We start from the raw sequence: 21,535 nt of genomic DNA on the forward strand, positions 1-21,535 counted from the left end.
GGTGCACTAACTGGTCTAATAACTCATTGAGATACTAATTTGGCCCTTCACACCATTGAGGAAGCAAAATTTGTCTATTTTGAAACATTTAATAACTTTTTTTATAAAACTTGAGCCTGAGACACATTGATTTTCACATTTATCACGTCATGTCAAAGTAAGTTCCCCCCAATATATGCATTAATAAAAGGAATTAAAATGAGTATCTTAGTTGTTTTTAAAGAGTAAATACTTAAATGAGAACTGCACAGGTGGAACATTTTAACTTTATAAGTAAATGCATTTGTGGCATAACTCAAGTAAGTCTAATTGCATGGAATATAGTTTTTAGAACTCAAAATAGCCAGGTAAAAAATTTGTCCTGTGTACAATTAAAACTTTTTCTTAAAATTGATAGCAGTTTTATTTACATTTAATTGTATACTGAAATAAAAAATTAAATCTAAAATGAAGGGTCTTTTGAAGGTTTCCCTTTTTTAAATTAAAATTTATATGGAAAATAAACGCAAATATGTTTTGTTGGCTTCTGTAATAAAACATGAACCATTGATGTATGCATGCTTGTTATTGCATGGTAATACACAGAATCCCCCTAGACATTTTTTAATATATTCTTTTTGGATACCTTTTTGTTATATAATGTAGTCTTCAGAATTACCCTCTTCAGAAATTAAAAAAATATTTTTTGAGTTCTTTCATGTGATGGGCTTCAACTAAAACTTGTTCTGTCAATGTCATCAGTTTTAACTACACATGCTTTTAGCAATATTTACAGATTGCATGTTTGAAAAAATTGTCGTCTTTTCTAGTGTAGTTTACGGTGCCGATACCTGCTTGCTTTTTCTTTTGCTGCATTGGCACAGGCATTGTGCTTATTTTGTTGTAAATGGTTCCAGTATTTTATCAGTTCACTAGGCTGGAACTGATGAGAGGTAATTAGGTGGCTGTATTTACAGCTTGAATAAGAAACTCGCCAGTGATTGAACACAAACTCATTGGGTGGGGGGACAGGATCAATTCTTAACTTGGCAAGACAGATCCCCACATACACATCTTCCAAATGCAAACGACGAATGCTTAAAGAAACTTTAAATATCTTTTCTGCCAGATCTCCAGAAAAGACATAACCAGTTCCAGAACAGAAGACAGGGTAGCGCTCACTTGGATAGAGGTCTGGTGGCATGTACCACTTGCTATCTTTGTTTCGATTGGGTGCGTATCCTCTCATTAGATAACCGGTAAAATAGTTATGTCTGGGAGGCAGGTCTGGCTTCAGTAATTTATGTATTAAATATTCGGTGTTGACAAACATGTCACTGTCAGTTTTCATAACATATGGAATATGTGGACAGTATGTTGAAACCCAGTTCATGCCCATTAGTGTCTTAATGGTCAAATTATAGTATGTATCTAAATATTCCTGTTGAATTATATCATGATATTGTCTGCTTTCTTCCATTATTGCACGTTGAAGGTAGCCATTTAGTTTAATACTTATTCCCAACAAAAAAATTCGTGTGATTTGGATACCAGGTGCTAGACTTTCATTGCCCCAAGTTTGCCGAATAGCTTTTCTAGCTTCTATTTGTCCAGGTTCAGCAGCTATTAGTAGTATTAGAAAAGGGCTTTTCTCTTGGCATTTTTCAGGCTCATTGATAATGTATTTGAAATGGTAAGAATTTGGATGTCCAGTACCTTTTTCATTATAAATACTTCCATTGGCACTAAGTGTGTTCTCTAGCCCTGTAACTCCTTGTGGTGATAGGTCTGTGTTATTGGAGTTAGTGGCTGTTTGAGGCCTTAGAGTCTGAGGGACCGTTTCTTTCCACATGTTTCGAAGGGAGCTGTGGTTTGTCTCACTTTTTGTAGAGCGAAATCCTCGGAAAGTATATGTCACAGGGTTTTCTTTGAATCCACCTTTTCCTGGCAGCCAGTCATGATGATTGAAAAACAAAAACATAGCAAAAAGAAACACTAGAGAAAGTACACCAATAAGATGAGTACGGAACAGAGACCTTTTGGCATTCCAGGTCATCTTTGCAAAGCAGCAGTGTCGTCTTCTCCACTGAAGCATGATGTAAATATCCAGTAATGGGATATGAGATAATGATGGTTGAAAATGTTGTTTTCTTCTCCTGAATCAATACTGTTCTTTGGTAATCATTTTCTAATTCGGTCACGTGTCCCTTGTAGTCATTCTACAAACATGAAACATAAAAGTTTATAAAATGCTAAATATTAGACAGCTGCCTGAAAGGGATTTGAAAAGCTAATAAATTTTTTTAAGCTGTGGAAATAAGATAACTTAGAAACGCCAGCTTATAATTTCTTTCCTCTTGTTAAATAACATTAATATCACTAGGAGCAGAATTAATTTCTTTTAAAATATAGCTTTGTGGCAGGATGAACACTTTAAAGAGAGGTGATGAGTTAATTTTCTTTCATTTATTTCATTGCCTTAGTAGCTCTGGCCATTTGTACTTTGACCCAAGTGAGAAATTTATTAAAAGCATGCATATATAAGAAAAATGTTGCTAGATTCCTGAGAGAAGCCATGTAAAAAGGCCTTGAGAACAGATGGAAAATTTATTGGCATTAATTAAAATTGATTTGACATACTATAGGTGGTGTGGTACACAGTCAGCGGCCTTTTTTGTAAAATGGTCATGTATCAGTTGTGGGACAGACGGTGCAAGGTTGATTATGGCAGCGTTCTGTTAGTCACAGTACACTGCTTGGCATGTTTCCATTGGCCCCTGCTGTGTTGAGAAAGTCAATGAGAAGATGCACCTGTCAAAATTAATTTTCAGGGTCCAGTAACTTCAGTGCAGGATTTTTAGACAGGAATAAATGTTGAACATTTTCAAGTACTCTTTTCTAAATTTTAGCTTTCTACTTCACATTTATTCAGATTATTGTCCTTACTTAGACTTAAGATTGATTTTAAAGTATAGTAAGTAATTATCTTTAATTGCACTATAACATACCTCAGCTGAGTGTGTTAGAATTAAACAGAGAATGACTTTGAACAGTACTTTCAGTTTTTCTACAGAATAAAAGCAGTAGCTACTATCATATCCAACTCTTAAAATTTCAAAAATATTTTCTTTTAAAGATTCTGAGTTATGCTGTGTTCTAAGTATATGAGCAGAGAATTGGTTAAATTGGTAAGACTTCTTCTGATTGCACATCACTTAGTGTGCTGTAGATTTTTAAAAAGATGATGTGATACCAGTATGGGAGATTCACGATGCCATATATTAAGAACTAGTATGTTGTCCTTGACAATTGTTTTTCAGTGCATACTACAAAGATTTTATAGTTCTCAGTTTTTTCTTAGTTTTTCTGGACCAACATATATGTGGGGGTAGGAGATGGGTGAGAACTTCCCCCCCCCCAAAAAAAAAATTTGGGGGGAAGGAGACTAATAAAGTGTAAATTGTATTTTTTCAATTTACTACTGTGAACATTCTTTAAGGAAAAGAAAGCTGTGTAGCCAGTATTTTAAAATTTTAATATATGAAGATTCATTTATTTGAATTTATAATATATACCTACCTATATGTTTTTTTAGGCTTTGATATTAAAAGATTCAAAGTTAATAACAAATTTGAATAAGGAAATTTAATTAGTTTTAGGAAATAATAGTGCCTACATGGAAATCTTCATATAATTGGATAATTATAGCAGAAAATCACATATGTAATGTTAAGTACTCTGAAAATACTGATTGAAAGAAAATGTTAGGCATATATGAATGGAATTACTGCTATTCTGGTAACAGCCATTAGGAGGAGCAAGTAGGTAGGAATTTGAACAGATTTCTAAAGTGTAAGTATAGTACAGGCACTAGCATTTGGTAATTTCTGGTTTCTGAAATTACATGCTTAGTAATTTCAAATGTAAATGTTTAATAATTTTGAGAAATATAAACTGATTTTTTTTTTAAGTTTGAGATTTTGAAAACAACCTAGTTTGTTATTTATTAGTGTTTATTTACATAAATTAATTTTCACAGTTCTGTAATGAATACCAAAGCTATTGATTGTACCAGTAATACATAGTTCTGCTGTGAACTAAGTTGAAAATAATAGAGCTGAGTGTTTTAGTTTAGAAGTTCACTTATTTCTTTCTCCTACTTGTAAATAATTGGCCATTCCGTTCAGACTAGGAAACTTTCTAAGTTTTTATTTTCAAATGGGGTATTTGGTAAATAATACTGATTATTCTACCTCTGAACCCCCAATAAAGAGGCTGGTAAAAGTAAGGGTCATGTATGTAAATTTAAAGGAATGTTGCTTCTTAAATTTATTCGATAATATGTTAAACATTCTAAAGCTAAATTAAATTTATCAGCTTTCTGTTGATATAATAAGGCTTGGAATCTGACAGAAGTCCAATTATTTAGATCTTTTAAGTGTGTAAATTTGATAGTTAAGAGAGAATGAATATAAAGTCACATATTTGAATGAATGTTTAAGTAGAGGAATGGATGAATGAAGGTAACATAGTAGTAATAAGTTTCAGTATTTTTTAATGAAAACAATATACCTGAAGTGAGAAAGCTAGAAAGTAATTCAGTGTTAATGGAAACCAACAAATTATAATGTAATCTATCATAATTACATAGTTTTTGTTCCTAACAGTAATTTTGTAACAGTATGTGTTAGTGATATCAATATATATCTTAATTTAAGTTTCATGATATTTTTAGTTTGTAGATACTAAGCTGCCAAGGATTGAAATCCATAAATACTTTTTCATTAATCTACCGTTAATAAAAGAAACGCATATGTCTGGCCTTTTAAAATTCCATGTTAAAAGTGTCTCAGGTATTTATCGTTTGTTACAAAGCAAGTAAAACTGAAGTAGCTGTTTCTCTTTTTATTAGATGATAAACTTATTCTCAGTCTTGTATTTTGACTCTTGAAAAATGGGCACAAGATAAAGTATTTTTGGCATGTAAAATAGTTTTGCATTTTTATATTTATAGGATAATAATACCTTTGATTTATATATTAAAGTTCTTTTTTGATGTAATAATTTCAAGTTATTCATGTATATGTATTTAGATCTATGGTTTAAAGTTCATGGGAGGAATGTTCCTTTAAAATGCTATTCAGTTGTTTAATACACGTAGACAGTTATTTTTTATCATTGGCTTTTAAAAGTCTTGGTCTCTTTAGTCTGTGGAAACAATTTTAGATGTAAGTGGTGCTTTAATAAAAAATACTTTTCAGATGACTAGCTTGTAAAAATATTTAATTGGTGACTTTAACGTGGAAAGATAAAGGCACTGAGAGACACTTGAGATTTTTACAGCCATATTTTTTTTTGTTGTTGACTACTCTGATTTCAGCCTTTCATAGAATAAAAATCAGTGGTTATGAGTGAGAGTTGAAAATACATGATAGTAATAAGTCCTGGTAAATTTATTTAATTTTAGCTCTTAATGTAAAAAGAGAATGGTGACATACTTCTGACAAATGTTTGTTTTTTGCTTTGATAAAAGTAATGGGATATTGAATTACTGTGTGAACTGAGGAAAAATCTGAGTCTTTGATAGATTTGTAAATATTTAAAAAATATTTGAGTTCTTTAGTCCTGAGTTGCTATTCTAACTATGATTGTTGCTAAAATAATTTATTAAATTGATCTCTGTCCTGCACACACATACAGTGGCAGTAGTTTGTTACTACATACTAATATTGCTTGGAAGCACATTAGCTACATTTTTGTTAAGTTTTTTTGACCTGGTATTGCTGTTTATAGATATTTTTATAGGAAAGTATTTTCATATTATTTTGAATTTGAATTTAAAAATGATCACTAGGGACTACCTTAGATTAGTCTGTGTAGTAGAATCAGTCTGTTACCTAAAATAAAAGCACACTACTTGAAATAGGAGAATTTTTGACAACTATTGATCTCTCTCTCTCTCGCTCGCTCTCTCTCTTATTTATTTATTTATTTTACTTTTTTTGTCGTTTGAGAGAGGAACTTTACAGAGAACATTAGTTTGCCATTCCACAGTGTATACACATTATACACATTTTGTTTCATGACATTGGTTGCAATCCCACAGTGTAACATCACTCTTCCACTTCCTCCCTGGGTTCCCCATTTCCATTCATCTTTCTTTCCTGCTCCTTCCTGCCTTCTGAGCTTTGGTTTGGGGCAAATGCTACCCTTTTGGTTATTGATATCTCTTTGTTTAAAGTTGTATTCACAGGCACTATACTAACATGCAAATCTGCCATGATGTTATGCTGTGCATAAACTCACACTACCTTATGCGATCTTATGCTAATGATTTCCTTTCAGTGTTCCTGTGGCTGGGTAAGATTTAAAATTTGTTGTTACTCTCTTTATTTATTATACCCTTTATTTGGATGGATAGATGTTGGAAGAAAGATTTTGCCACTAAACAAAGCTGTTATATATTAATATTTTGTTTAAAAAGCACTTTGAAAAACTCTTAATATTAAGATAATCTTTGCTACTATTTAGTGTAATTTCACTGCATTGTCTCTTTTGATAGCCATTTTTAAGAGAACACTTTAATTCACTAGGTAAGGATTCAGTTTGACCTAATTTGATAGAGGGTTGTGATGTTTCCTTTAAAGTGCTACAGATTTTTTTTTTAAAGTTTAATTTCTTAGAGAATCCTTTAAGCCCATCTTGTTACTGCTTGCCCCCCCCACATTTGTAATCCAGAATGACTCCAAGCTACACATTTAACTGAATAAAAGCAGTGACATCTTGTCTTATGAACACTGATAAAATTTAAAATCGTGTATTTAGAAACCCTTTTATAGTTTAAAGTGCAGTGAAGTATATAAACTTGTTTATCAGATATTAGTACCTCCAGGGCTATAAAAAGGTAACAGACATTTAAGTAATATCACACACAAGGTTTCAACATACCTTCCTTGGTCAGACCATTTATGGCGAGAGGATTATGTCCACTGAAAATACTTTTGGCACGCCATCACTTCAGCAAAAAATGCTATCGAACATGAGCACATCCCCCAACAGTCTGCCTCCTGCGATTGCTTTTCACAGTATCCAAAGTGTCCATCTGTCTGCTTGTCTTCGAGTTACCCTCCTTGTTCATATGGGTCCTAATCTTGTGAGATTTTTCCTTTCTTTCATTTTCTCTCTCTCTTTAAACAAAAGAGCTGTAGTTGTCCATTTTATTTGGAACACTGTTGACTCTTCCTGACAGTTGATGCATTGAAGCTTTTTACATCTGCTGTTTTCCTGGCTGGACAATGCAGTGCTGTATTCTCTTCTCAGTATCCATATTTCTCTAGTAATAACACGGAGCTGCAATGTAAAGCAGCCAGAGCTAGAATGTAGTGCTTCGATTGTATTGGAAAAGAACAGGATTTACCCCTTGTCTTTCGTAGTTGCCTGGCAGCTGCAGGAAGGATTTTGAACAGTTTTTACTGGGGTTTTAGTCTATAATTTGAAATCCACGGTTCCTCAGCTGCTGCACAGGCAGACAGCAGTTTAAATGTGGGCTTGACAGATGCTCTCTTCTGACAGAGCAGAATTTAACGTCACTGCTTGGCTGAATCCCACGTGATTGTTTGCATTCATTTTGACTAAAAACCTAAGGTAGGGAGAAGCTTAGAGATTTTGCTTCTGTGTGGTAAATTATATATATTCAGGACAAGTGTAGTGGTGAGTGAATAATATAAAAATGGAATGATTATGAAATGAATGGTTATGATTTTATTTTTTCTCACTTCCTTTTACTCCTACTTCATGCATAAGCACAGACTTTCTAAATATTTTCACTATTAGATGTTGGTTTTCATGATTTTGTTAGGGCATAAGTAATAGAAGCTTATATACAACTTGGAGTAATTTAACCCTTTCAGTACTCTCTTCCCATTGAAGCTTCGCCCCCCTGCCTTTTGTCAAATTGCATCTCTTATACAATAATGTAGCTTAGACTCAGACCATTTATTCTTATCTGTAACTTAGATTCCCCGCCCCCCTGGGGTTTGTATCAGTCAGCTGCTGTGTATTGCTTTTTTGCTTTGTGGTTTTTAGTGCTCTTGAAGGCAGCAAAACTTTATTCTTAATCACCTCTTAATGTCAATATTTTTAAAAATGTACTTTAAAATACATGTATGATAGAATTCAACAAAATGATATAGTTGTACAGGATCTTCTTGGTGTGGGTAATGAGGTTTTACTAGTTACATTTACTTATCCTAATATTTTAGGATGGTTTGGTAACTTGCCAGCATGCATATTTTGCAGTTACTACTAGATTCTTACTCTAGATTTTCTGTGTGGATACTCTCCTGGGTACCTGGGTACCTTCCTCTTTTTTATCTGCAGAATATGGGACTGTGTGGTTGTTGTTGTTAATAGCTTTATCAGTTTTTCTTCTGAGAAACTAAGGAGAGTAGTAATTAAGTTCTAGAAATCTTTAGTTTTGAAACTTAGCTGTTACATATTTGTAGTCATACAGAATTTTCATCTTGCCTAGCTTCCTCAGTAATTCTTTAAAATGAATATAGGTTTAATATTTGAATTTTTGTTCTGATCATAATTTTGAATTTTGAATAGCTAATGAAACGTGCAATAATTGTAGGAATCCTGTGACTGTGTAGTTTAGAAGTGTGTGCAACTTTCCTAGAAATGCTACAAGGAACAGCAAGAATTTTGTAAGTGGGAAACTTAAGACTGAGGGCTTTGATTTTTCTAAGTGTGAAGGATAAGACTAACACACAGATTTCTTAGCATTTAGTTTTATATCTACATTGCTGACCACTTTTTTTTTTTTTTTAAGGTAGTAGGGTAATGCTTAAGTGACTCATTCTCCAAAAGTAGAACTGGATTTTAATACATCAGTATTTATTTAGTGATTGCCTATGTAAAATTTGACTCCAGCTCACAGCAGTAACCAAAATCAGACTGCTAAATCTGCCTGGCCTATGTTACAAAAGACTCCCCCCCCCCTTTTTTTAATAACAATTTTATTATTGTAATATGCATTTTAAAGATGAAGAACTAGTGTTTTGAATTGTTAAATAGCTCAAATATCAGCTAATTAGTGATGAGCAAGAAGCCAAGCTGGAAATTGAAGGAAGATGATCTGGATTCCTAGGCTCTGTTCTTAACTATTATGCTACATGACACTGCTGTAGAAATTAAAGGAGTTTTTTTTTCTAATACTGGCACAGCATTTCGAGGAATCATTAGCAGACTTAAGAATGAGTGCTTATATTTTCATTTTACTCACATCAATAAATATATATTGAGCAAATACTACATACTAACATTTGCATTTAGGTACAAGATGAATTAGATGCATTCCCTGGATATATTAATGGATCTTGACTATTAAGGGAGCTTCACTGGCAGCCTGCTCATTAAGTTGTTCCCTCTAATACTGGGCTGAGCCAGTGGGTTTCCATTGGGCTGTTTTCTCAACCAGGCTTGCTATTGTTGTTGTTGTTGTTATGTGCGGTCGAGTCAAACCCGACTCATAGCGACCCCTCCTTGGGTTTCCGAGGCAGCATCACTACGGAAGTAGGATTGCCCAGCCTTCCTTCCAAGGAGTGGCTGGTGGGTTTGAACCGCCAGCCGTCTGGTTAGCAGGCAAGTGTCTTAGCCACTATGCTACCAGAGCTTCAGGCTTGCTATGGGCATGGATTTATATAGTAAAAAAGACTTTTAAAAACTATTAACAAAAGATGCTTTTGTACTTAATCAGAAGTTACTTTAAACCTTTAGATATACCTACACCATGTTTCTTAAGTTAGGCTGGTTAAGAACTTCAAATAAAGTACAGAAAAATGAGCATACATGAGACAAAATTCCTTTAGTGACTTTTCCTAGCAACCTTCATGTTTCCAGCCAAGAGAAACTTTGAACATCTTATGACAAGCAAGTTTATAGTTCTCCCATTAGTCTAGTTTCTTTTAACATCTGAATTCTATGATTAAACTAACTCAGTAAATGTGACTGGTTTCAGACTCAACAAACTGGCACCTGTTTTGTTATGTTTTATAGTTATAGAGGTCCTGTAATTTTTACTTGCATATGTCTATTTTTAAATCTTATACATGTCTGTGATGAAAAAATAGATAGGAATCATTATGTGCTCTATGACGAGAACTGTCCAAGTTGCTCTCAGGGTTTCCCTGGTCATGTCTAGAATATTCCTCAAGGATTCAGAATTTAAAGACAGGATTGTGTAATGCCTCCTAATTTATGGTGTTTGGAATGATTATTACATGATGAATCAGATAGAGATCTGCTGCTCAAGGAGCTCACTATTGAATGATAGTAGTAAGACATTTTATGGAGTTACATCATCTATTTTATGTACCTGTCTCAGTTCAACTATATGTCCTTAGCAAAAAGAATTAAAGAAAAGGATGGGGAGAGAACACTTCAACCAGAGGTGAGTGATTTTCATTCAGTGAGAAAGAGCAAATGTCCTTGGGTAATATGAGAAGATCAGTCTTCTTTTTCCAACATTGATCTTCATTCTTGTTTGTGCTTAGTATGAGTAGTTGGGTCCTAAATGGAAAAAAAAAAGTTGCTATAGAAGGAATTCCAAATCATGGAAATCCCGTGTGTTTCAGAATAGAGCTGTGCTCCATAGGATTTCCAGTGGCTGTGATCTTTGTAAGTATGGCCCCTAAATACAGGCCATTTATTTCAGTTGGTGCTCACCTAAAGGACTAGCTATCTCATCTAATACTAGAGAAAAATCTTAATGTTTTTGATCAGATGTAATTTCCACAGTACTGTGAAAAGTGCCATTTGACACACTAATTTACAGAAAAAATTTAATTTTTTTGAGGTCAGTCAACTATTTTGCATAGTAATGTTTGCTTGGAGTTTATCTTTCTTGACCATTTTGATATAAAATCAGAATCTTTTTCATTACATAAATGATATGGACAAATGCAGTGTTACTGGATATTTCCTATTAAAAATTAGTAGGAAAATTGTTCATTAAGAGTTTAGAATTTCCTGTTTTCATGAACAGTTGCCTTCTTTGCCATGAGACCAGAAGAACTAGATGGTGCCTAGTTGTCATTACTGAACATTTTGATCAAAGATTCTATGGAAAAGTCCCAATCAAAAGGGGAAAAATATAAACAGAATTTCAAATTTTCATGGACTCCTGGACTTTTTCGAGTCATGGAGGGTGAATGAACCCTGAAACTGTTGCCCTGAGATAATCTTTAAATCTCAAACTAAATTATTCCCTGAAGTCTTCATAAAGCCAAGCAATAGTTAACCAGTAAAGAATGTCTTTATGCTCTTTTAAAATATACCTATATGGGATGAAACAGAAAACAACAACTGAAAAGATAAGATGGGAGCCTGATGGGGCAGTGGGTTTATGTTAATGAGGGAGGAACAACTCAGGAAATGAAGATTATAATCAGTGTTACTGAATTATACATGTAGAAACTGTTGAATTAGTATATGTTTTACTATGTATTTTCTAAACAGCAGTCACAAAAATAAAATTATTTTAAAAATAGAGTTTAAAATTTTCTTTTGGTGTCATAAAGTTGATTTTGAACCAGTTTTCGCTCACAAAGCAAGATAATAGCTTGATTGCAAATTAGCAGGAGCTCTGGAAGCATTGTGGCTAAAGCACTTGACTGCTAACCAGAAGGCTGGTGGTTCAAACCCACCAGCCACTCTTCGGAAGGAAGGTTGGGCTACTACTTCTGTAGTGATACTGCCTCGGAAACCCAAGGAGGGGTCGCTATGAGTCAGGGCCGACTCGACGGCACACAACAACAACAACAACAACAAATGACCAGAAACGTCAGGATTTGCTTACCTTATTTTTTTTTCTTTCAGTTTTCACAAAGTTGTGCTATAGATTCTCATAGTTTAAGAATTCCTTTTGACTTGAGAGAATAGCTAAATTTTCAAGTTTCTCTTTCAAAATTAATAGCAAATTCTTTTAGGTATTTAAATTCATGCAAACTATTTAAAATCCAAAGGGAAAATGTAAGTGTTAAGTCAGCAGTGACTTCAGCAATTATTTTACTATTATGCTTGTATTTTTTTCAGTTTCTTGGTAGAATTTCTGTTTCAATCTAGTGTAAATCAACTTTGAATAGTTCAGTTGTTATTTGTCTCACACAGTACTTACTGTTGGTTAGAGATGTGGTTTTTAAAAGGGATAGTATTGTTTTGAGGAGACATACTGCATTGGGCAAACAGGCTACAGAAGATCTCTTCAAGGTGGTAAAAGCAGAGATAACACTTTGAAAACTAAGGTGTGCCTGACCTAAGCTGTGATGTTGTCAGTCTCATATGTGTATGAAAGTTGGACAATAAATAAGACTAAAAGAATTGATGCACTTGAAGTAAGGTGTTGGAGAAGAATACTAAATATACTGTGGACTACAACCACTCATCTGTCATTTGTCATACCATAGTTGCTTGTGTGTTGCTGTGAGGCTGGAGGCTATGCCACCAGTTTTGCAAATACTAGCAGAGTCACCCATGGTAGACAGGTTTCAGTGGAACTTCCAAACTAAGACAGACTTGGAAGAATGAAGGGGCCACCCACTTCTCAAAGAATTGGCCAGTGAAAACCTTATGAATAGCAGTGAAACACACTGTCTGATAGAGTAGTGGGAAATTTTATGAATAGCCCTGAAACTGTCCAATACAGTGCCAGAAGATGAGCCCCTTAGGTTGGGAGGCACTCAAAATATGACAGGGGAAGAGCTGCCTCCTCAAAGTAGGGTTGACCTTAATGACCTGGATGGAGTCAAACTTTTGGGACCTCCATTTGCTGATGTGGCATGACTCAAAATGGGAAGAAACAGTGGCAAATATCCAGTAATAATGGAAATGTGGAATATACAGATAATGAATCTAGGAAAATTGGAAGTTGTCAAAAATAAAATGGAACACATAAAGATCAATATCCTGGGCATTAGTGATCTAAAATGGACTGCTTTTGGCCATTTTGAATCAGACAGTCATAAGATCTGTGTCAGGAATGACAAATTGAAAAGGAATGGTGTGGCATTTATTGTCACAAAGAATGTTTCAAGACCTATCCTGAAATACAGTGCTGTCAGTGATAGGATAATATCCATACGTCTCCAAGGAAGACCAGTTAATACTACTACTACTCAAATTTACTTACCAACCACCAAAGACAAAGGAGGGGAAATTGAAGATTTTTACCAACTTCTGCAGTCTGAAATTGACCAAACATGCAGTCAAAATGTGTTAATTATTACTGATATTGGAGTGTTAAAATTGGAAACAAAGGAGAATCAGCACTAGTTAGGAAATACAGCCGTGGTGATAGAAATGAGGCTGGACATCACATGATTGAATTTTGCAACATTAGTGACTTACTCGGTGCAAACAACCTTTGTTCAATAACAAAAACAGCAAGTATGCACGTGGGCTTCACCAGGTGGAGTACACAAGAATCAAATCAACTGTATCTGTGGAAAGAGGTGATGGAGAAGCTCATTATCTTCATCCAAAACAAGGCCAGGAGCAGACTGTGGAACAGACCATCAACTGCTCATATGCATGTTCAAGTTGAAGCTGAAGACAATTAAAAGAAGTCCACGAAAGGCATAATATGACCTTGATTATATCCCATATGATTTAGAGACCATCTAAAGAATAGATTTGACGCATTGAACACCAATGACCGAAGGCCAGAGGAATTGTGGGATGATATGAAGAACATCATGAAGAAAGCAGAAGGTCATTAAAAAGATAGGAAAGGAAGAAAATACCTAAATGGATATCAGAAGAGACTCTGAAACTTGCCCTTGAATGGAGAGTAGCTAAAGCAAATGGAAGAACTGACAGGATAAAAGAGCTGAATAGAAGATTTCAAAGAGCAGCTCAAGATGACAGAGTCATTTATTATAATGAAATGTGCAGAGACCTGGAGTTAGAAAACCAAAAGAGAAGAACATGCTCAGCATTTCTCAAGCTGGAAGAACTGAAGGAAAAATTCAAGCCTCGAGTTGCAATTTTGAACGATTCTATGGGCAAAGTATTGAATGATGCAGAAAACATCAAAAGAAGATGGAAAGAATACACAGTCACTGTACCAAAAAGAATTGGTCGATATTCATCCATTTCAGGAGGTGGCATATGAGCAAGAACCAATGGTACTGAAAGAAGACATTGAAGCCTCATGGAAGGAATGGGCAAAAAACAAGGCTCCAGGAACTGATGGGATACCCATTGAGATATTTCAATAAACTAATGCTGCACTGGAGGTACTTACTCATCTATGTCGAGAAATTTGGAAGACAGCTACCTGGCCAACTGACTGGAAGAGATCCATACTTGTACCCATTCCAAAGAAAGGTGATCCCACAGAATGTGGAAATTATCGAACAATATCATTAATGACACATGTAAGTAAAATTTTGCTGAAGATAATTAAAAAATGGTTGCAACAGTATATTGACAGAGAATTTCCAGAGATGCAAGCTGGATTTAGAAGAGGGTGTGGAATGAGGGATATCATTGCTGATGTCAGCTGGATCTTCCCTCAAAGCAAAGAATACTAGAAAGATGTTTCCTTTTGCTTTATTGACTATGCAAAGGCATTTGACTAGGTGGATCATCACAAATTATGGATAGCTTTGAGAAGAATAGGAACTCCAGAACACTTAATTATGTTCACGACGAGCCAGTAAATGGACCAGGAGGCTGTCACTCCAACAGAACAAGGGGATATTGCATGGATTAAAATCAGAAAGGGAGTGTGTCAGGGTTGTATCATCTCACCATACTTAATTTGATCTGTATGCTGAGCAAATAATCTGAGAAGCTGGAGTATATTAAGAAGAACATGGCATCAGGATTGGAGGAAGACTCATTAACAACCTGTGATATGTAGACACAACCTTGCTTGCTGAAAGTGAAGATGAAGCACTTACTGATGCAGATCAAAGAATACACTCTGCAGTATGGATTACACCTCAACATAAAAAAATGAAATTCCTCGCAACTGGACCAGTAAGTAGGATCATGATAAATGGAGAAAAGATTGAAGTTGTCAGAGATTTCATATTGGTTCCACAAAGAGCACTCATGGAAGCAGCAGTCCAGAAATGAGACCTCACATGAAGTTGTCAAAGATTTCATATTGGTTCCACAAAGAGCACTCATGGAAGCAGCAGTCCAGAAATGAGACCTCGCATTGCATTGGAGTGCTGAAGAGCAAAGATGCCTTTTTAAAGACTAAGGTGCACCTAACCCAAGCCATAGTGTTTTTAGTTGCTTCATATGCATGTGAGAGCTGGACAGTGAATAAGGAAGACTGAAGAAGAGTTGATGCTTTTGAGTTGTGGTATTGACAAAGAATGCTGAAAGTACCATGGACTGCCAGAAGAACAAATCTGTCCTAGAAGAAGTGCAGCTAGAATGCTCCTTGGAAGTGAGAATGGGCATGCTTTTTGTCACCTACTTTGATCATGTTGTGAGAAGGGACCATTCCCTGGAGAATGATATCATTCTTGGTAAAGTGATGGGTCAGCAGAGGAGGGGAAGGCCCTCAATGAGGTAGACTATCTCAATACGGTAGCTGCAATGATGGACTCAGGTATAGCAAGGAATGTGAGGCTGGCTCAACACCGGGCAGTGTCACGTTCTTTCGTATATAGGGTTGCTGTGCGTCAGCAGCAACTTGACACCACCTAACAACACCACCACCACCATGAACTGCCAGAGGAAAGAACAAATCTGTCTTGGAAGAAGTACAGCCAGAATGTTCCTTAGAAGCAAGAATGCTGAGCTTTCATCTCACATACTTTGGACACATTAACAGGAGGAACCAGGCCCTGGAGAAGGACATCAAGTTTGGTAAAGTTAGAGGGCTAGCAAAAGAGGAAGCCCCTTAAATGAGATGTGTCAACACATTAGCTGTAATAATGAGCTCTAACATACAAGATTGTGAGGATTGTGCAGGACCAGGCAGTGTTTTGTTCGATTGTGTATAGAGTCGCTACGAGTTGGTATCAACTTGATGGCACCTAATAGCAGCAGCAGCAGCACCACCACCACCAACAGTTCATTCTAGTAGATGTGCTAGAAATTTGTGAGGGTTTTTGATTGACAAAATGGTTGAAGGGCATTTAGTGAGTGGGGTCATGGAAAGTAGTAGTTTTGCTACTTAAAAATCTTAATTATGATAAATGCGTGATAATTCCATACAGCAAAGACAAGTTCTCTGTTCTGCAGGACTCCTGAATGTTCCGTTGGATGTTTGTGTAGCTGAAGTCTTGCGTAGTACTTTTGTGACCCTAGAACATAGCTAACATATAGGGTATTTTTTGCACAATTTTAACATGCACTGAATTTTTCTAGGAATATATAGTGTATGTTATGGGAAGATTGTAGCTTACTTTGTTCTAAACTTTACTGGTATTTTATAATATTGAAAATTCCTATCTCCAGTGGCACTGAGGATCATGAGTAATTGAATCACCAGTAAAATACACCAGTGTGTGGATATTTGTAACTGTTGCCTTTACTGTGATTTTCTACAATAAGTACAGGTATCTGATTCCTTCATTATGTCTTCTGGGATAGTCATGCCTGAGACTTGCATATTTAAATACATAACTATTTTGATCAAGAACTTCGGTAAACAAAAAAAAATTCTCATTTATGTTAGCTCATGGTTGATATTTTAAAAGGATGCATATATGCATTTCATTTCAAGTAATTATTAACATCAGTGTAAAATACTCCTTTTTATAAAGGGGCTGTGTAGAGTTTGGAGGGTTGTGAAGGCCATTGGTTAGCATCTTTGAATAAATTATTTTCAGATAACTTACTGCCCACTTCCTGCTCAACACATTGATACTATTTAAAATTCTTAGCAGTATCAGTTCATTATAAAATACAATGAACAATTTATCAATGCAGGTAAATGTAACATGTTAAAAGTAAAACATCACAAAGAATTGCAATTATTCAAATAAAAATAATCAGAAAAAAAATAGTATATTTAAATTTTATTGTGCTTTGGGTACAAATTTACAGAGCGAAATTTGTTTTACATTCACCAGTTCGTGTACATTTGATTTGATGCCCCGATTACCATCCATGACCATAACAAACTCTCCTCTCCTCCCATTCCTTTGCCTATTCCCCTCCCTGTGCCCTTCTTATGTTTGGACTCCTTTCTCTCCGGCTTTTGCTCTATGTGAATGCTGTCTCTCTGGTACCCCGTGGCTGATTGCTCTAAGGGATGTATCTCCTTAGAGTAGGTGGTGGATGCATTACCTTGGGATAGGTGTTCTGCATGTTTGTCTTTCTACTGTTGGGCTGGCTGAGAGCCAATCCATGGGAGTAAGTCCACTCTAGGCCCGAAGGGTAACCCAGGGCCATAGTCTTGGGGGTTCTACTAGACTCCATCCCACCAGTAATTCTAGTCATTTTTGTGTTTTTGGATTTTTTCCCCACATTTTTTCCTCCCACTCTATCCAGGATCTCCAGGTTTGATCCCTTTCCTAGCAGTTGGCATTGGTAGCCAGGCACCATCCAGTTCTGGTCTTGAGGTCCATCATAACCTTGGAATAATTGTTTCCAGATGCCTTTGATTTTTTTCACTCTTCTTTGCTTCAGATGAGAGGAGACCAGTAGCATCTTAGATGGCTGCTCAAAAATTTTTAAGACCCCAGTTGTTACTCACCAAAGTAGGATGTGGAACAAGATTTTTGTGTACTATGTTGTACCAATTGGGCTTGGTGTCCCCTGAGACTAGGTCCTGAGTCAGCAGGCCCAGTGATTCTCTCAAGGTGTTTGGTTGTTTCTGAGAGGTTACTCCGGCTTTGTCTTCTGTTGCTTCTGTAATGTGTGTGGCTAGTTTTGTAGCATAAGTGCATATGTAAGATTATCTTCGGCTACATCTATCCTTGGTCTAGGGTATATTCCTGTTCACCAATGCCCATCTGATCTTCTCACTTTTCTTTGCATTTGTCTGTAGCCTTGTGTTTGGTGTTAGTGGTGGTATAATATTGTACATGTACTATTATTTGCCTCTTGTCTATGTCTTATGTACACCTTTCAGTGTCCTTCCTTTCCCCAGTGTCATCATCTGCTCACAGATTCTTTCCATTCTGTCCCTCCCCTCACCCAGATCAACATGTTGCCCCCGACTGGTCTGAAATTTTCCCTCCCCTTTCTGCTCATCCCCAGTAATCAACAAAGTGAGTTTCCTTCCTTGAGTAAACCTTTCCTTGACTTTTTACAATAATGGGCTCATACAATATTTGTCCTGTGATTGACTTACTTCACTCAGCATAATGTCCTCCAAATTCATCCATATTGTGAGATGATTCGTGTATTCTTCGTTATTCTTTAATATAGCATAGTATTCCATTGTGTGATTGTACCATAGATTGGTTGTTAATTCATCTCTTGATGGGCATTTAGATTTTTTCCATCTCTTTGTTATAGTGAATTGTGCTGCATTGAACATGGGGGTGCATACATCTGTACGTGTCCTGTCTCTCACCTCTTTAGGATCTATTACTAGTAATGGAACTGCTGGATCACATAGTATTTCTATTTTCAGTTTTTTAAGGAAATGCCATACCATTTTCCACAGTGCTTTTACCATCTTGTACTCCCAGTAGCAGTGTATAAGAGTTGTAATCTCCCCACAACTTCTCTAGCATTTATTATTTTCTATCTTGTTGAACTTTGCTGTTGTTGCTGGGATGAGGTGACATCTCATTGTTGTTATGATTTACATCTCTCTAATGGTAGCATAGGAGCTCTGGTAGCATAGTGCCTAAGGCACTTGACTGCTCACCAGAAGGCTGGCGGTTCAAACCCACCAGCCACTTCTCGGAAGGAAGGTTGGGCATTCCTACTTCTGTAGTGATACTGCCTTGGAAACCCAAGGAGGGGTCACTATGAGTCGGGGCTGACTCGATGGCAAATAACAACAACAACAATGGTAGCATAGTGCCTTAGGCACTTGACTGCTAACCAGAAGACTGGAGGTTCAAACCCACCAGCGACTCCTCCGAAGGAAGGTTGGGCAATCTGCTTCCATAGTGATACCACCTTGGAAACCCACGGAGGGATCGCTGTGAGTCAGGGCTGACTCAGGACTTGATGGCACATAACAACAACAACAACAACAACAACAGTGGCTATTGACGAGCCCTGGTAGTGTAGTGCCTAAGGCACTTGACAGCTAACCAGAAGGCTGGTGGTTCACACCCACCAGCCACTTCTCGGAAGGAGCTTTGGACAGTCTACTTCCATAGTGATACTGCCTTGGAAACCCAAGGAGGGCTCGCTATGAGTCAGGTGTGACTGGATGGCATATAACAACAACAAAATGACTATCGAGGAGCTCTAGTGGCGTAGTGCCTAAGGCACTTGACTGCTAGCCAGAAGGCTGGCGGTTCAAACCCACCAACCACTCCTCAGAAGGAAGATTGGGTAGCCTACTTCCATAGAAATACTGCCTTGGAAACCCAAGGATGGGTTCTTTTGAGTCAGATCCTGCTCAAGGGCAGTGAGTTTGGTTTTTTTGGTTTAATGGCTATTGAGGTGCTCTGGTGGTGCAGTGCCTAAGGCATCTGACTGCTAACCAGAAGGCTGCTGGTTGGAACCTACCAGCCACTCCTTGGAAGGAGGACTGGGCAATCTACTTCTGTAGAGATTCCATCTTGGAAACTCAAGGGGGGGTTGCTATGAGTTGGAACGTACTTGACGGCAGTGAGTTTGGTTTTCTTGCAATGGCTATTGATCGTGAGCATTTCCTCATGTGTTTGTTCTGCTAGTATATCATATCTAGTGAAGTTTCTGCTCATGTCCCTTGCCCATGATTGAATTGGATTGTTTGTCTTTTTGGTTTTGAGGTGTTAGAAGTCTCCTATAAATTCTGGAGATAAATCTTTTAGATACGTCATAGCCAAATATTTTTTCCCAATCTATAGGTACACTTTTTACCCTTTTGGAGAAGTCTTTCGATGCACGTAAGAATTTAATTTTTAAAAAGTACCAGTCATCTGGCTGTTCCTCCACTGCTTGTGCATTTTGGGTTATGCTTGGTAGTCTATTTATGCTGTAAATTTGGGCCCCTGGATTTGCTCCTATTTTATCTTTGATGAACTTTATAGTGTTGGGTTTTACATTTAAGTCTTTGATACAACTTGAGTTTGTTTTTGTGTATGGGGTTGAGGTATGGGTCTTGTTTCATTTTTCTGCAAGGGGATATCCAGTTTTGCCAGTGTGATTTGTTAAAGAGGCTATCTCTCCCCCATTTAATGGGTTTTGGTCCTAATCAAAGATCAGCTGCCCATAGGTGGATGGTTCTATTTCTGGGTTTTTGATTCTTTTCCATTGGTCTATCTTTCTGTCATTGTACCTATACCACTCCATTTTCACTACTGTGGCTGTATAGTAGGTTTTGAGATCTGGGAGTGTGATAACCTGTGGAGAGCCAGGAATCTGGTCTTGTGAAGATGCTTATCTCAGAGACAGCGATCTTTAATAAAACAAAAGGCTCTTACTTATGTCCTTTCTATTTCTCCATAGTAACTATACCTTAACCTTTTAAATAGTGTTTGTATAAACTTTCCAGTACCCCTTAGAAATGCTTTCTTTGCTCGACCAATCAGTTAGAGCTTTCTTTGTTAGTTGCTGACCAATCAGTTGTTGCCTAATTCGCGCGCGGGCTTCTTTATACCTATCAGCTACTTAATACCTTTAAACATATTTTCTGCACCAATTGCTGGCATCCAGCACTGCCTTAGGTAACTGCCCTTTGATAAACGTCACTTCTAGTATATATGCTTTGTTCTGAATTTAATAAAGTTGAGACTTGATCAGAACTCCTGTCTTGTCTCCATTTCTCGTGTCTCCTGTCCTATTTTCCTCACTCCCTCCCTCAGGGTCTCCGTTGCCTGACCCGTGGGCCGGGTCAATAACCTACTATTTTGTTTTTCTTCTTCAGCAGTGCTTTGCTTATCCGACTTCTCTTTCCTTTCCATATGAAATTAATAATTGGTTTTTCCGTATCCTTAAGAACTGTTGATGGTATCTGGATCGGGATTGCATTTAATGTGGATTGCTTTGGGTAATATAGACATTTTCACAATATTCAGACTTCCTATTCCATGAACAAGCCATGTTCTTCCATTTATATGGATCCCTTGTTTCCTGTAGTGTGTTTTATAGTTTTCTTTGCATGGGTCTTTTGTGTCTCTGGTAAGATTTATTCCTGAATACTTTATCTTTTTGGTTGTTGTTGTGTTATTGTTAAGTGCCATCGAGTTGTTTCCGAATTATAGCGACCCCATGCACGGCAGAACGAAATACTGCCCGATCCCACGCCAGCCCCACAATCCCTGCTATACTTGAGCCCATCATCGTAGCCACCGTGTCAATCCATCTCGTTGAAGGCCTCCCCATCTTTTGTCTACCCTCCACCCTACCAAGCATGACATCCTTCTCCAGGGAATGGTCCCTTCTTACAACATGACCAAAATAGGTGAGA

The 21,535-nt window shown here is 36.7% G+C and overlaps 2 protein-coding genes across 2 annotated transcripts in view; one reads left to right on the forward strand and one right to left on the reverse strand.

The window, feature by feature from the left end:
- CDC73 (cell division cycle 73) overlaps positions 1–21,535 on the forward strand; it is a 201,177-nt gene that overhangs the window by 83,967 nt on the left and 95,675 nt on the right. The gene's annotated exons all lie outside the window — the stretch shown is intronic.
- Positions 806–2,074, reverse strand: B3GALT2 (beta-1,3-galactosyltransferase 2). Its single transcript, XM_007952168.2, has one exon. The coding sequence runs from the start codon at positions 2,072–2,074 to the stop codon at positions 806–808; it is 1,269 nt and encodes a 422-aa protein (XP_007950359.1).

This window comes from Orycteropus afer, unplaced genomic scaffold, assembly GCF_000298275.1.
Source record: "Orycteropus afer afer isolate SDZICR_OR568_19922 unplaced genomic scaffold, OryAfe1.0 scaffold00326, whole genome shotgun sequence".
NCBI lineage: Eukaryota > Metazoa > Chordata > Mammalia > Tubulidentata > Orycteropodidae > Orycteropus > Orycteropus afer.